The following is a 16,655-nucleotide window of genomic DNA, read 5'->3' as shown; positions in this document are numbered from 1 at the left end:
AGATAAATTGAATTTATAAACATCTTGCCTAACAAAACAAAAATGTAAGCAATTATAGGGAATATGTTTACTATAGTTGAAAATAAATTTTCAAGCAGTTCATAAGAATATGCTAGCTGCAAATGATCTTTTATTTTCTTTAAGTACTCTCTACCGAGACTATGTATCCAAGTGTTAATACCCTTATAATCACTATATATATACTTCAATGAAATAAAAATCACAAAAATTAATAGGAGTATAGATGGAGAGCTGGAAGGGACCTTAGATGCTTCAACTCTCTCACCTCATTCTATATAAGCAACCAAAACTTAGGTAAAGTAACTCTTTAAGGTCACAAGGAGAGTAAACAATAGAAGAAAAATTAAACTCACGTCCTCTGTCTCTAAACTTAGTGATCTTCCTACTATAACAAGTTCCAATTTCCTAAATTGTGGTTCGAGACCGCTTAAATGGGGTCAGAAAATTAATTATCAGTAAATGTTTGATTTGAATACCTAATTCATATGTTTATATATATCTAGGATTACATAAAAATTTCTCAGACAAAAAAGGGATTGAGTGGAAGAAGTTTAATTTGCTCTGCTCTATGCTGCCTTTCTTTACTCAGAAGTTCAAATTTGCCTTCCTGCCAAATAGTCAGATTTAATCAGGTTTTCTGTAAGGTCCAATCTCAACCCTAAGGAACTGTACAAAAATCCTTAAATATGAAGATAAGCTTGACAGCACCCTTTTTAGGATTCTTTGTTGTAAAAAACTGACTTGTAAATCAAAACAAGACAAACCATGGGTATTTTTGGATTTCTACATATTTATTCTTTAAATGTCAATGGGAGAAAAAGACATAAATATAATAAAAACATGTTTCCTGCCTTCAAGAAGCTTACAAGATAAAAAACTGAAGGGAACTCAAGTTGAGTTTAAATAATTACTGCATCCTTATTTTTAATGTGATTTTCCAAGCTAATGATCATTTTTCCATTTCCTAGTAAGACAACAGCAATATCATTTCAGTTTTCAAAACAATTCTTTGTACAATAATAGAATTATATAAGGACACAATTAAAGTATTATAGTATTGTGTTTAATACCCTTAAAAGAATTAAAATATTGTCTTCAAAATACATTTTTGGAAAAGTAGCACTTTCATCCACTTCAACTTATGGTTACATAGCAAAATGAATCTTAAATTTATGGGCAAGGATAAAGAACACGCTCTAGGTTTTCTTTTTTCTTTTTCTTTTCTTTTCTTTTTTTTTTTTTTTTGGTTCTGATCAAACCATTCCAACCTTTCCTAGAATTATCAAAAAAGCAAAAACAAACCAAAAAAAAATTAAGCAAAAATACTTACGCATGTGGACAAATATATTTAATATGTGAACTTCTGATACCTGCAAAAGCTTCTGCCCATCCATGCCTGACGAAGAAAATATAAAGTTATGTGAATAATGCCATCTGATAAACAATGTTTTATGTTAAATGTCAAATCGGAAACAGCACAATACTTTTTTAAACTGTCTTATGAACAAATATTCTTAACTCTTAAAAAGTAACATATGTGTGTATACACACACACACACACACACACACACACACAAAATTATTGCTATAAAGATCTTTTTGTCCAGACCCATAATTGTATAAATATTTGAAATTCCCATTGAGAAAATCCAGAAAATCCCCTCTATAATTGAAGTTCACCAAACTGTAGTGCTGTTACAAGTTATCAAGTTGCTTGGGGTACTGAGGGGGTAAATGACTTACCCACAATCATACAAATCAATGTAGGTACCAAAGACACTTGAACCCAGGTCTTAACAACTCTAAGATGACGACATCCCTTAGGTCCTACATCACACTGTCAACATGAATATCAGGTTTTTCCCCCATAGATTAATAGAGCACTATAAAAGATTACAGCATCCAAAACATCATCACTATATACTAATGCCTTACATTTTTATAGATTTAATATTTTCTAAGACATATTTACATAGATTCAATTCAATTATATTCAAATAAAAAATTACATGGGAAATACTGTGGGAAGTATTAGGAATACAAAGACAAAAATCTTTCTTCAAGGAGCTTATATTTTAACTAGAAAATGCATGTACATAGAAGTATGATGCAAGGTAATTTTAGGGAAAAATATCTTTAGCATTATGAGAAGGGAGAGACAGAGTAGGTTTTATGAAATTAGAGGCACAGAAGACTATGAAAGGAAGAAATGAAAATATTTCCTAAGCACAAAAGATAATTTTGTGCGAATTCATGAAGATAAACGAATTAATGTTGTCTTGGGGAATAGTAGAAATCATAAAAAGGAATAATATGAAAGAATATTAGAAAGGTAGGTTGGATTCAGAATATGAAGAGCTAGGCATAAGAGTTAATTTAATTTAAAGTTAGAGGCAGCAGGAGGCAACTTAAAAGTTGCAGGAGAGGGACATTTTTTTATCTGATCCTCAATCACCTAGTGCTAAAAAAAAGTACTAATCTCATTTTACAAATGAGAAAAATGAGGCATAGTTTGATTTGCCAAAAGTCAATGAGACTTTTGCCAAATCTAATGCTCTCATCTTAAATGTTTTCCCTCAAGTAATCTCCTATATCCAAAGACAATGAGTACAATTCACTTAACACTATTTTCATAATTCAGAAAAATAATAAAAATTTCCTACTTTGTTTTTAAAGGAACATCCCTTATTCCTGACTTTTCCTGGAGAAAGCATGTATATTTAAAGTAGTAAAGTAGATTTTTAATCTGAGGGATACAAGGACAAATTTCAGGGGATCCAGGAATTTGAATGCGAAAAAAGAAACCACCTTTATTCTCACTAAGTTCTATATGAAATTTAAAAAACATTATTCAAATTAGGGATATATAGATTTTACCAGACTGACAAAGTGATCCATGGCACAAAAAAAGGTAAGAAAACCATAGTTTTATAAAGGGCAATCCTCAGCTATTAAGATTAACTCTCAGCATTCATAATGATCTTGAATGCTGACCTTTAACTATACTAGGAAGTTTTTTAAATGACATAAAATTATAAGCTTTTTCACAGGCTGGTCTTCGATTTTTTTTGGATACTGAGTCTGATAGAGAAAAGACTCAGAATTTAGGGAAAACTAAAAGAGATGTCTTGATTGTATTTAAAAGGTTGTCCTATGGAAAAGAAATAAAGCTTCATCTCTACTTGTCCCGAGAAGAACGAGATGTTGAAAAGAGAAATACTCAAGTTTGATGGCAGGAAAAAGTTCCTACAAGGTCATCAGCAAGTTGCAAGGGCCTCCCTAGGACACTAGTTTCTCCTCATGCCTTTGAGCAAAGGTAAATAGGAACTAAGCAGGTAAGCTACACCAAAGGATCCTTGTTCAGTTATGGGTTGAATTGTAACTGTTCTACTCTGAAATTTTGTGATTACTTCATTATTTTGAGAAATTCCAGAAATCTCTACCTATCTTTGTATCCCCAATGCCAAGTACAGTGTCTGACACATTCCAGCCTCTTAATAAATGTTCTTGGTTCTCTGAATTAGGATAGTTATTATTTTTACTTTACATTAATTTTACTTAATAAGCTTTATAAAATCTGTAGGAACCAATGAACATGGCAAATACACTAAATATGGTCAAACTACCAGTATGTAAGTAAATCTCAATAGCACTTTAAAAACTCCTTAAAAATCTCATTAAAATCACCACATAATATACACAGCAGGCATTCCATTAACACCTATTGCCTAAATGAACAAATAAGAAAATAAGAGTAACTTTCTTCAAAAGATGAAGTGATATTTAAGTAAAGCTAGGACCTCTTGTTTCCAAGAATCTAACTAAGAATCCTAGCCAGGATACAAAATACTCCAAGTCATTGGAGCTAACAAACTGACATGCTTCTTGGTATACTGTGTTAAGGTTATGGTCCCAAATTCATTCTTTTGCTTAGAGTCAGCATCTCAAGGATGTCTTGGAGCTTCACCATTTAAAGAAATATAGACTTCCTAAAGTCATCCTTATCTTTTCAACATTACTAACACATTTACTTCAGTCTCATCTTCCACCTTAACAAATACTCTATCTCTTCTCAATACTCTACATATATATTCATCCATCCACAAAATGATTATCTGCTTTACTATCACCATCTTTATAGCAACATAATAAAATCTCCTTAGATTCACCTTTTAGTTAATTCCTGAGAAATGCAGCTTCATCTCAAGGTGATTTTCTTAATGTACTAAATAAAAATCAATATTTGTAAAGCACTTTGCAAAACTTTAAGCTTCATAATCCCAAAGAAGCAAATAAAAGAAAAAAGAACTAGAAATCAGGTGGGAATCAACAGGGAAATGGCTGAATAAATCATGGTATATGATCCCAATTAATAAACGTTCCTAAGAATATTTAATGGCAGTTTTCAAAGGGAGAAATTCAAACAACCATCAGAATGATAAAGTTGATCAAAAAGAAAATGGCAATGTTGAAACCAGTGTTGAAAACACATATATTAATGCACTATGGGAGATATAAATTAAGTCTGCCCAAAAAGCTGCTGAATTGTGCAGATTCTTTGACTCAACAATAATACTAAATTAATACCCATCAAGAAATTTTACCCTCAAAATTGAAAAGGATATAAAAAAATTATATCAGTTCTTTTTGTGGAGGCAAAGAACTGGAAATTTAAGAGGTGCCAAACTAGGGGAGAATTGCTCAACAAATTATAGCTTATGAATATAAAGGATATGACTATGCCATGAGAAATAAAAGGAATAGTGTCAGAGATATCTGAACTTATGATATATGAACTGATATAGAATGAACAGAACAATTTATACTATAAAAACAATATTATAAAACTGAACAACTCTGGAAGAGCTTTTTTCCTCCAGCCATGCCACTTCCATTTAGGAAGGGATTATTTTCTATCTTCCTTTTCTTTGTAATAATCTTATAATATGCAGGCTTCTGTTAGGATTGTGAACTCCTGGTACTTGCAAAGGATTCCATATGTATGTTCATTTTTCTGGTAATAAGCCCTGCTTTTTATGTATGTTTCTCATGAAGTTGTGATGTCTGCTACCCCACCCCCACTTTCTTTCTTCCCCTCCTCTCTTTTCTTTCCCTCTCATAGTCTCATCTCTTCAGTCTCAGTTTCTCCAACAGAATTATCTTACATTCTATTTTACCTATAAACTTCCATTTGTTACAAGAGTACTATTAGGATAAACTCTGACAAAAAAGGTTATAGTATCATAAAATATCTAATAATATAGTAACATTTTCAAGATTACACTACTATAAGCATTTCTGTTATTTTCAATATTTTTTTTAAAATAAATGCCAATTCCAATTCAACACTTTTCAATAAGGGGAGGGGGGGGGAAATCAAAAAAATTCCAGGAAAAAAAAATTTATCTAATAGTAATAGAAAATGACAAATTAAATATCTCCAAGAGCTGAAATAATTAGTTCACTACAAAAAGTTCAACGTTTTAATGAATTAAAATTAAAACTGTGGCTAATTCTCAAAGAAAAGGCATAGTGTAAAAAAAAAAATCCAACACACATTGTTTGATGAACCTATCTCTTTCCCTCTTTTATCTTTAAATGTAAATTCCTTTCTTCCCTAATCATTCATCAATTCAAATACTTAGCAATGAAAATTAATTCTTCACAATCCATTATGTTTCATATAAACAGAACCAAAACCCATCTTTAACTATCACATTTGCTTTCTGACCTATCCTAATTGGATCATGCCCAATTTTTTTTAACCAATGTTGCCATTCAACTATGAAACGTGTCTCCCTTTCACAACTTTTTTTCCATAAAAGTACAGTGTTCTTTTTTTATATAAGCTCAGAGCTCTACAGAAAAAAGATTTTAAATTGCAGTCAAAGTAGTCACTTTGGTATTCCAAGGAGTATTATAAATGAGTAGATGTTTCAAGTTAGGATTTTTGTTTTATCTTCAAATTTTACCCAAAATGAAATGAACAGAGTTAAAGAATTTGAGTTTTAGAAGGGAAAGGACAAGTGAACTCCACATCTTAGAAAATACTTGATAGGCTGAAGAACAAAATCAGAATACAGAAAAGGGTCTTAAGATGAGAAGCTGAAGAAATGGGATGCTTAGCCTATAGAAAAGGAGACAAGATAAATATAATAGATGACAAATTGACAAAATGTCACATGAAAAGACAGATATAAGACTAATTCTGCTTATCTTAGAAGGTAGAATCAGGGATAATAGACAGAAGTTGCAAAGAAGCTAATTTTGTCTTAAATAAAAGGGTCCTAATAATTAGAGCTATCCAAAAATGAAGTAGGTTGTCCCAATCTGCCCTTATTGGAGGTCTTCAAGCATAGGCTAGATAACCACTTATAAAATACACTAAAGGAAATTTTTTTTTTTCAGGCAGGGATAGGTGGGATCTGAAATCTCTTTAAACTCCTAAGATTCTAATTCACTTATTTTAGATATGAAAAGTCACCAGGATCACTAGCTTATCCAGAAATAAAATACAATATTCTATGTGGTCTGCTCTAAGAAAGTAAGAAAATTTGACTAATTTTTTTAAATGTTCTAAAATTATGAGGCATGTCATAGTGCAAAAAATGCTGGATTTGAGATCAAAAAGACATTATTTCAAACCTTGTCTTAGAAACCTACTGTATGACCAGTGGTGAGTTGATTAACCCCTCTAAGCTTCAGTTTACATAAATGTGTCCACTTCATGGTGATGTTGTAAAGTTCAAATCAGGTACCATTATGTACAGCACTATGTAATTTCTAAAGCACAATATAAATGCTATCTGTAATTATTATTATAGTATACTGGTTTAACTTATGCATTTCAGTTAAAAATTGAGCCTATTTCTATTCAACTTAATTCTTAGGCTTTCTTCTCCACTATAAGTACAATTTTTAATATAAACAAAATACCTTCTACCTACCTAAATTTCATCTAGCACTGAATAAAGGCATATTAGCATATTCTTGCAGAGGCAGCCAAGGACAACAGTGGATAGATTCTGGGCCTGCAATTAAGAGACTTGAGTTCAAATGTGTCCACAGACACTTAATAACTATATAATCCTGAGCAAATCACTTAAATCAGTTTACCTCAGTTTCCTCAAATGTAAAATAGGGACAATAATAACTACTTTGAGGGTTGTTGTGAAGATCAATTGAGATAATATTTGTAAAAAGTGCTGCACCTACATGACAATATTGGGTTTTTTTTTTTTAATTTTCCTTTATTTTCTTTTTTTTTTCTTATTTTGTATTTAGTGCAATAATTTTTTTTCAAAGTCCTTTGCCTAACATATAGTAGGTACTATATAAAAAATATTTAATCCTTTCTTTTCCTCCATCACTCTTCCTCAATCTAATCTTGCCTTTAAACATGGGCAGTTTAAACTTACCTTAAAAACTCAAATGAACTTATAAGACATATATTAAAGTTTCTCATTACTTAATTACTAGAGGAAGTTTCTCTTATTAAGTCCCAATAAATGTCTAAAAAGATACTCTTTGAACAATCTACATATATTTAGTTACTAAACGTTTATCATTTCAAAAGCAGGTATCTCCAGGCAGCTAAATGGGGCAGTTGATAGAGCACCAGCCTGAAGTCAGGAGGACCTGAGTTCAAATGTGACCTCAGACACTTAACACTTATTAGCTATAGGACTTTAGGCAGGTCACTTAACAGTAATTGCCTCATCAAAAAAAAAAAAAAAAAAAAAAAAAAGGGAGGGGGGGGTGCAGTGGATAGAACACCAGCCCTGAAGTCAGGAGGACCTGAATTCAAATCTGACCTCAGACATTTAACACTTCTTAGCTGTGTGACCCTGGACAAATCACTTGATCCCAACTACCTCATCAAATTAAAAAAAAAAAAAGTGTGAACAAAGACACTATTTTATTAATTCCAAAAGGTTGCAATACTCGGAGGGACCATCTTATCCCTAATCAATTGACTATTATAAATTTTGGAGAGGATACGAGAAAATTGGCCACTAATACATTACTGGAGCTATGAACTGATCCAGTCAATTTGAAAAGCAATTTGGAACTATACCCAAAGTGTTTATAAAAAAAAAAAAAAAAAACTATGCTTACCCTTTTACCTGATAGCCACTACTAAGCATGTATTCCTAAGAGACCAAAACAGGGGGAAAGGGATACATAAGTATAAAAATGTTTTTATAGCAGCTCTCTTTGTGGTAGCAAAGAATTGGAAATTGAGAAGATGTTTAACAACTAGCAATTGGTTCAACAATTGTAGTATGTTATTGTAATGGAATACAATACTCTAAGATGAGTTGGATGCTTTTAGAAAAACCTGGAAAGACATATAAAAACTCATACAAAATAAGCAAAACCAGGAGAACACTGTTCACAGTAACAACAATATAGTGTGATGATCAATGAATTAGTTATTCTCAGCAATACAATATGGAAAATCTCATGATGAAAAATGCTATATCTCTTCAGAGAAAGAACCAATGGAGTCTGAATGCAGACAGAAGCATACTATTTATCACTTTCATTGTCTCAAGGAAGGGGGAAAGAAGGAAGGATAAAAGAATTTGGAAATCAAAATTCAAAAAAAAAAGTTTAAAAAACTTTTAAATGTAACTGAGGGAATATATATATACATATATATATATATATATATTTAAAGTTACTTGGCTAAAATGAAAGGATAAGATATTGATGAATGTTGATGGGGATGTGGGAAAACTGGATCACTAAACATTAATATATCGTTGGTGAGACTGTGAAATGATCTAAACCATTCTGGAGAACAATTTGGAACAATGCTCCAAGAGCTATCATCAAACTGCACATCCTTTGATCCAATAATGTCTCTATTGGGTATGTATCTTTAAGAAATCATAAAAAAGGGAAAAGGACCCATATGTGCAAAAATGTTTATAGCAGCCCTTTTTGTATGATAAGGAATTGGAAACTAAGTGGATGCTCATCAGTTGGAGAATAGCTGAATAAGTTATAGTATGAATGTAATGGAATATTATTCTATAAGAAATGATGAGCAAGCTCATTTCAGAAAAGCCCAGAAAGACTTACATGAAATGATGCTATGTAAAGCAAGCATAACCAAGAGAACATTGTACACAGCAACAACAAGACTATGTGATGATAAACTATGACATTTGGCTCTTTTCAACAAGGAGGTGATTCAAGGCAATTCCAATTGACTTTTGTTGGAAAGAGCTTTCCACATCCAGAGAGAACTACGGAGACTGAATATGGATCAAAGCATAACATTTTTGCCACTTCTGTTGTTATTGTTTGTTTGCTTGTTGTCGTTTTTCATAACGAATATGGAAATATATTTAATAGAAGTGAACGTGTTTAACCTTTATCAGATTGCTTGCTTTCTTGGGGAGGAGGGGAAGAAAAACTTGGAACAGAAGATTTTTGCAAAGATGAATATTGAAAACTATCTTTGCATGTTTTTGGAAAAAGAAAATACTATCAAAGAAAAAAAAGAAAAAAAGGGGTTGCAAACCACCAATCTAATTTTTTTTTTAAAAAAAAGCATTTAACAACTATAAACAGTGAAATTTCTGTTTTGTGTGATCAACAGCTATCATCCTAACAATTTTTGTAAGGTTTTTAACTCTACAGTCTTGTCTCATAAATTGTAGAAACAATCTTAAATCGATTTTGAAAATGTTCTGCATGATATAAATTCAAATTGTCATCAAAATGAAGCATTCTAGTCTCATAACACAAAAATGTTATTATTACCAAATGTTATACATCAGCAACTCTCTCTAGACTCTGGTTGCTAACAAAAAAAAGTTATATACTATATATTATAATAACATATATAGTCATATAATGATAAGATTTAGAGTTAGAAGGAGTCTTAAGAGATTACCTAGTCAAAACATTTTGCAGATGAGGAAATTGAGGCCTAAAGAGATAAAGCAATTTACTCAAGGTCAAAGAAATAAATGGTACAAGCAGAGATTTAAACCCAGGTCCTCAAGAGTGCATATCTTGTACTCTTTAATGAAAAGCTACTCGGCTTCTCTTTCTGAATGCTTAAAAAAAATTCAGTATGACAATTACATAGGCAAAATATGGTTCCCTTAAGTCTCTTAGTGATTGCGTATAGATAATATAGAAATGCAGAACTTTTAAAGCACTGAAACCCCAATTAACTAAAACCCAAACCAAAAAGTTCCTTGCTATCCAAAATTTTTATTTTACTTTCTTTTTAGAGAAATGGAACATTAAGAAAGCAAGTTCACATAAAATATTTAGTCAAGAATGTCAGCAAGATATCTAGTAAAAACTTGTAATGCTTCTCATTTATAGCTTTATTCAAGTACTGAGCTTCAAAATAATGAACTTGAAACACCACAGGTTCATTTATGTTAAATACAATATAACTAGTATTTTATCACATTAAAGTAATTTAAAAGGTAACCAAGCTAATAATACTTTGTAGAAATATTTGCAACAAAATAGGTCAAAAATGAACCAAATTTCAATTAATTGTAACTATTCCTCAAACATCTCAGTTAACTGAGATGTTACTGTACTTTAATACTGAACTATATGCTGCTCTTTCCACTTAGAATACTTTGCTTTATCCTGCTTATCAAACACAACCAACAACTTCACCATTCATAACATATTACACAATTCCTGAAAATAGAAATTGTATCTGGCACAGTAATAAAGATTTAGCTTAAAGGATGTTTTTTTTTTTCCTCCAAATAAACAAAATGAGAACTGGTTTAACATTAATTATATATGTGTATATTGGGCAACATATGTGGCATGGTAGATAGAATGACAGACCTGGAATAAGAAAGACTCAACTCTAAATCCCAACTCAAGACACTCATTATGTGATCCTGGGCAAGTCCCTTATCTTGCCTCCCTTAGTTCCTTTATTTGTTTAAAAAAGAAAGTGAGGGGATAACACTATCTTCAAGGTTGTTGTGAATATCTGTAAATCTATTTGCAGACTTCATGTGTCATTTATTATTTTTCATTTTTATTAAGCATTACATCATCTAAGCCTGGTCTCTATGATTTCTGTAAACAAAATGTTCTTTATTATGCTATTGTTTTTATGAGATTTACAAGTTCGTTCTCAGTAACCCATTCCAATGGAAAGAAACATTAGTATAAATCACTAAAAATCATGATTGATTTAACAAACAAGCTTTACCTGCTAAAAGTATCTTCAGGCCTCCATATAGTATTTTATAGCATTTTAAGGTTTGCAAAACATTTGACAAATATTATTTAATTTAATCCTGACAACCTTGGGGGATAGATGCTATATTACCCTCAATTTACATGTATGAGTAATCTGCTACATAAAAAGTCTATGTGAAGTTAATTGTTTTAGAATTATGCCTCATTTTGAAGATAACAAGATAATTCATATATTTTAAATTTTTAAACTAAAAATTTCCTCAAAAATCTTACACTAGATATTAATCAAGAATGAAGTTACGTCTATTAAAAGTCAGTATATTTTGTTTAGACTTTACAAAATTGCCCAGTGTAGCCTTTTGCCTTTTCTAATTTCAATGTCTGATGCCTCTTCCAAAATTACTAGATGGTGCTTATTCTGTAGAACTAGTAAAAGGTTTAACAATACGAATCACTATTTCATTTTCAGTATTTGGCTAAATCCACTTTCCTCTGTCTTCCTTTTGCTCTAGTAATAATAAAGAAAGGGGTTTGCCTGAAACTATCTACCATGCAAAGTTGTAATGTACCAGATTTACCCAAGGAAAGATAGACTCTGCCTTCTTTTTCAAACTATAGACATTCCTTAAGCTATTAATTAAACCTGCTTCCTCCTTCTTCAAATCACTGACCATGATTGATCTTATAGTTGACAAAACAGTTCATAATGTCTAGAAATTCTAATTATGAATTTGTGAGCTATCTTATCCCAGTTTGGTTAATAGCACCACCACTTTCAACAAGGATTAAAACCTTGGAATTATCTTTGCCATTTTTTTATTCAGTAAATCAGATTAGTTGCCAAATCCTATCCTTTCACCGCAAATGCCTTCTATCTTTAAAATTCCCATCGTTTTGACTATCCAAATTTAGTTAGATTTAGTTTTTCAATGGAGGTCCTCTTTGGCAAAGCAGCCTGTCACTTTCATAACAGTGCCTGGCTAGCTGGGAGAAATCCAGCTGACCTTTTACTAAAGCAAAGCAAAGGACAATGTAAAGGTTATGTAAATCCTTAATCTTGTAGCAGTATCAGAATGTTTAAAACCTCAAGAGTTTTTCAACCTGGAAAGGTTCTTAAAAGGTTAGAAAATTCAAACCTTTAATTTTAGACATTAGGATTAAGAAGCTGCTTAGTTTCTAATTTTATTCATTTTTTCCCCTTTTGGTTTTGTTCAGTGACTGCAGTTTTGCTACCTAGTCTAATTGTTGCTCATTCCTCATGTGGTTTCAAAAGATTTCATAAAATAATTAAACACTTATTAGGTATGTAATCTTGGACACATATTTTATTTCTAAAATCTCTCTAGTCACAGGTTGTTTCTAATGTCTTCTCTTCAAATCTACATTCCATTACTATGACCATCTTCTTATCTGCTCAGAAATTCATCTTAGCAAGATCAAAATTGCCTCTGCTAAATAAGCAGCCTTTCTTCTAAAGACCACTTCTAATACACCTTTTTCCTTTCAGGAAAAGTTTTTAAAGTCCGAAAGCCTCAAGATAAAAAAGGATGAAAAGACAAACATGATGTTATCAGTCTTCTATCACAATTAGTCTACTCAAAACTGTTATCTCCAAAAGTATTAAATAATCTCTTTTATCATTAAATACAAGTGCCTTTCCTTCTAGCCTCTTAATTTTTCTGTAGTAGTAACAGTAAATCATCCCTCTCTTTTAAAATTCCCTTTCCTTGGCTTCCATGATGACACTAATCTGAAGGTTTCCTTCTGATCTCTCCTTAGCCTGCCCTTTACATGTAGATGAACTCACCTGTCTTTAGTCTTTCCTTCTTAATCTATTGCACTGCCTTTAATCACCATTTTGGGGACAGATGACTTCCAAATCCCAATCTCTTCCCTATAGCTTGAATATCACATTTCCAACTAGCTGCTATGCATTTTCCAATGGATTTCCCACCATTACTTCAAATGGTCTAAAACTGAATTTATATCTGTTCTCCTAAACTCTTTCCTCTCCCTTCATTTCTGTTAATGGCACTTCCATGCTTAATTTAGTAACTTTGATGCCATCTTAAAATTTTCTTTCACAACCCTATAAATTTACCAAACGCGTTCCTTTCCACCTGTGCAAACTCTTAATATGTAGCCCTTCTCCATACACACTGCAATCACTGTGGTTAATGCTCTTAACTTACACCTAAGTTTTTAATCAGCCTTCTTCCTAGTTCGTATTCTTGCCTCCAGACTATCCCTTCACTAATCCACCATCCGCATTCAAATAACCTGAGTAACCTTGTTAATTGTACCAATGTCATGCCACTTCTCTGCTCAAAAATGTTAAGTAACTTCTCATTTGCCACCATCTACATTCAAATAATCTGAGTAACCTTGTTAATTATACTACAATCATGTCACTTCTCTGCATAAAAATGTTAAGTAGCTTCCCATTTGCCAGTGGAACAAACTTCTGGTTCTGGCATTTAAGCCACTCCTCTATCTGGTTCCAGTCTTAGCTCATCCTCCTTTTATATAATCTATATTTCAACCTAAACCAGGCTAGTTTCAGTTCTATTTTCTCCTATACACCAATTCTCATGCCTGAAAAGGGTACAACATCACCTCTTTTGTCCCTTTCTTCAAGTCTCAAATGCTTTTTTCCAAGTGACCCCTCATTATTCAAATTCCTCACAGAAATTTTACTATTTCCATGTCCTTCCATTGCTTATTTTGTGCACTTTCCCCTTCTTTCCACTAAATTATGAAACTGAAAAGCAGACTCTGAAGCTCAAGCATTTAATGACTGTTGAATTGAATAACTATCAAATATAACCAATAACTAAAAAAGTAATTAAGACAGGGAAAGGAATAACATATATATGTATTCAATACCTTGGCACTGTACTAAGAACTTACAAACATTATCCCATTTAATCCTTACAATAATTAGATATTTCCACTTTATGGGTGAGGAAATGCAGACAGGGGTTAAATGACTGGTCTAAGGTCACACAGCTATAGCAATTGTTGAGGCCAAATTTAAACTTAAATCTTCCCATTTCTAGGCTTACTATTCTTCCCTCTCCATCACCAGATGCCTCAAAGAAAGGATTATGTGTTACTTTACTCAATTAAAACGTCTAACAAACTTTACACAATGTATAATCACTGACTATAGATGTTTCCTATATTTAAAAAGTAACAAGCTACATTGTAAGCTAGTTTTATTACTATTGCTCCTTAGTACCTACCCCGTATCGCCTAATCCATGAAGAAAAATAACCTAGAACAAAACAGCAAAAATTAAAATTAAACACCACCTAAATAAACCACAGGGAATCACAATAACACAACAGTTTTTGTATTTTTTTTAATTATGGCATAAAACCATGACTTTTTAAAATCCTATTCCCAGCTCCTCTGAAAATTTACTGTTTTACATTCAGCAAATTAATTAAGCTCCGTGGGCCTCATCTAAAATGGCCCTAATCGGTCCTTACTACGCCAATCCTTGGAGTATTGAAAATTAATTTATGTCTGCAAGTGCGATAAATATAGCGCATCAAAAGAAAAAAAAAATTTAAATGCAAAATTACCTATTCGACAGAGAAAATTCTCTGGCTTCTATGTTAAACTGGGTACATTCATAAAATATTAACCACAGTTTTCAGGGTCAAAAAGATCTCCGCATCTAACTGCAGAATTCTCCTCCTCACATTCCTTAGAGGGCTTTCCTCTCAGCAACTCGCGTTTTTAAACTCTCCGGAATAGAGGAGCATTCCTCAAACCAGCACCCCTACGTCTCACGAGAAGCATTTCCTTCCCGGATTCCTCTAGATTTTTTGGAAAAAGACAAGAGCCCGAGAAGAGAGCGGACTGATCCCGAGGCTGCAACAAGCAACGTGGGGGGTGAGGGGAAGCTCTCACAGGGAACTTCGGTGAAATCTCGGGGGGGGGGGGGGGGGGGGGGAGCGGGGGGGGGGGGGGGGGGGGGGGGGGGGGGGGGGGGGGGGGGGAGGGGGAGGGAGGCAACACTTCCTCGTTGTGGGCACAAAGTGCGCTCAGAGTCCGCTGAAAGTCACGGGAGGGCAATTAAATAAGAAATCAGCAAAACTTCCTTCCTCCTCACCCCCGGTCTAATGAAATAAGTAGCCATGTGGGGGAGAGCAAAGCTGGTGGGCGCGGGGGAGAGGGTGCTGTCCCCGAGTCCCGCCCGCCTCCGCAATGCAGAAGACACCTGGGGCCCGGGCAGCCGAGTCCCCGGGGGACTGCGCCCGGCAACTGGGGCGCCCTCGGGAGAAAAGTCCACCCGGATCGGGCCGAGGAGACCCCGGAGGAAGGGCTCCGCCGCGGGCGCCGCGCTCCCCTCCGGCCCCTAAGCACTCACCGCGGCGCTTGCCTTCCTGGCTGCGGGCACTATGGCAGGGAGCGGCGCCGACATGTTGTTACCGCACATACACCGGGTTCAACCGACAACCAGCTTCGGAACCGGAAGGGAGCAGGGGAGGGCGGCCTCGTTGCAGAGGGCATAAGAGGATCGTTTCCCGGACCCTCCCTCCACCGGGCGCGCGCGCCCAGGCTCGAGAGCGCGCGGCGGCGGGGGCGGCGGCCCCCCCTTCCGGCAGGTCCACGGCGCGGACTCCGAGGTAGCGAGGGGACGCCCATTTCCCACCCTCTTATAACCCCCCCCCCCCCCCCCCCCCCCCCGCCTTCATTTCCCCAAATCGGACGACCCCACCCTTCTTGCTAGTCTTCAGATAGGCTGAAGACGATAGGGTCTAGGGGCGTGCGACTACGCGCGCGCGCGCACCCTCTCGGCGCCGCCATCTCCTCGCCCCCCTCCCCTTTCCCCGTGGTCTGAGAAAAGAGGGCGCCTAAAACCCGCGCGCGTGCTCTGTAGCAGAGCGCATAGACTTGGGGGACTGACGGAGCATACGGAGCATAGCTATGAATTGTGAGAGTCTGCCTGGGCTAGGAGGTGTCGTCCTTGCTAGGAGTCACCTGCGTTCTTGTGATCCTGGGCGCACCGCCCTTGTTTCACCTACTCCGCCGACTTAAAAGTCCCCCTCCTTTCTCCCACCCCTGCCTCCATGGAAACCAGTTGACGCTGAGGGTCTCCTGGAGACCAGGATCCCTGGAATACCTCTTTGCTGTGGCAAGGAACCTAGGAACTTCCGAGGGAGCCATCCTTAAGGGGCAAGGGAAAGGAAAAGGGAAGAGTTTGATAGGTATAGGCCTGGTTTGATTCTCCAACTTGGGTCAAGAAATGTACCTAGAGTGACATGCTCAAGTGCCAGTCCCGATCAGCCTCATCTTTTGTTTTGGCATTAAGAGAGAGGATAGTTTTAAGATGTGGTATTAGAACTGGCAACTGAAGCTTTCACACACTAAAAACTTCCTTTTATCTTTAATCTTTTCCTTTCCCAGAGAAG

The 16,655-nt window shown here is 34.9% G+C and overlaps 1 protein-coding gene across 4 annotated transcripts in view; it reads right to left on the bottom strand.

Annotated features, from left to right (window-relative positions):
* The window catches only part of LYPLA1 (lysophospholipase 1), a 37,399-nt gene extending 21,099 nt beyond the window's left edge, over positions 1-16,300 (bottom strand). Inside the window, exons 1-4 of one of the 4 annotated variants that reach the window (XM_031946397.1) lie at positions 16,225-16,293; positions 14,475-14,506; positions 6,969-7,052; positions 1,352-1,417 (exon numbers count right to left, since the gene is read on the bottom strand). In XM_031946397.1, the coding sequence (XP_031802257.1) occupies positions 1,352-1,417; positions 6,969-6,979 (77 nt within the window). In that variant the 5' untranslated portion in view covers positions 6,980-7,052; positions 14,475-14,506; positions 16,225-16,293. Of the gene's footprint in view, positions 1-1,351; positions 1,418-6,968; positions 7,053-14,474; positions 14,507-15,610; positions 15,892-16,224 lie in introns of those variants that run through there. The other 3 variants (XM_031946398.1, XM_031946399.1, XM_031946395.1) reach the window with 3 other exon arrangements.
* Positions 16,301-16,655: the final 355 nt, after the last annotated feature.

The sequence above is a fragment of the Sarcophilus harrisii genome, chromosome 1, assembly GCF_902635505.1.
Source record: "Sarcophilus harrisii chromosome 1, mSarHar1.11, whole genome shotgun sequence".
In the NCBI taxonomy this organism is placed as follows: Eukaryota; Metazoa; Chordata; class Mammalia; order Dasyuromorphia; family Dasyuridae; genus Sarcophilus; species Sarcophilus harrisii.
The sequence above is the reverse complement of the archived record's forward strand: the minus strand, read 5'-3'. Positions and strand labels throughout refer to the sequence as shown.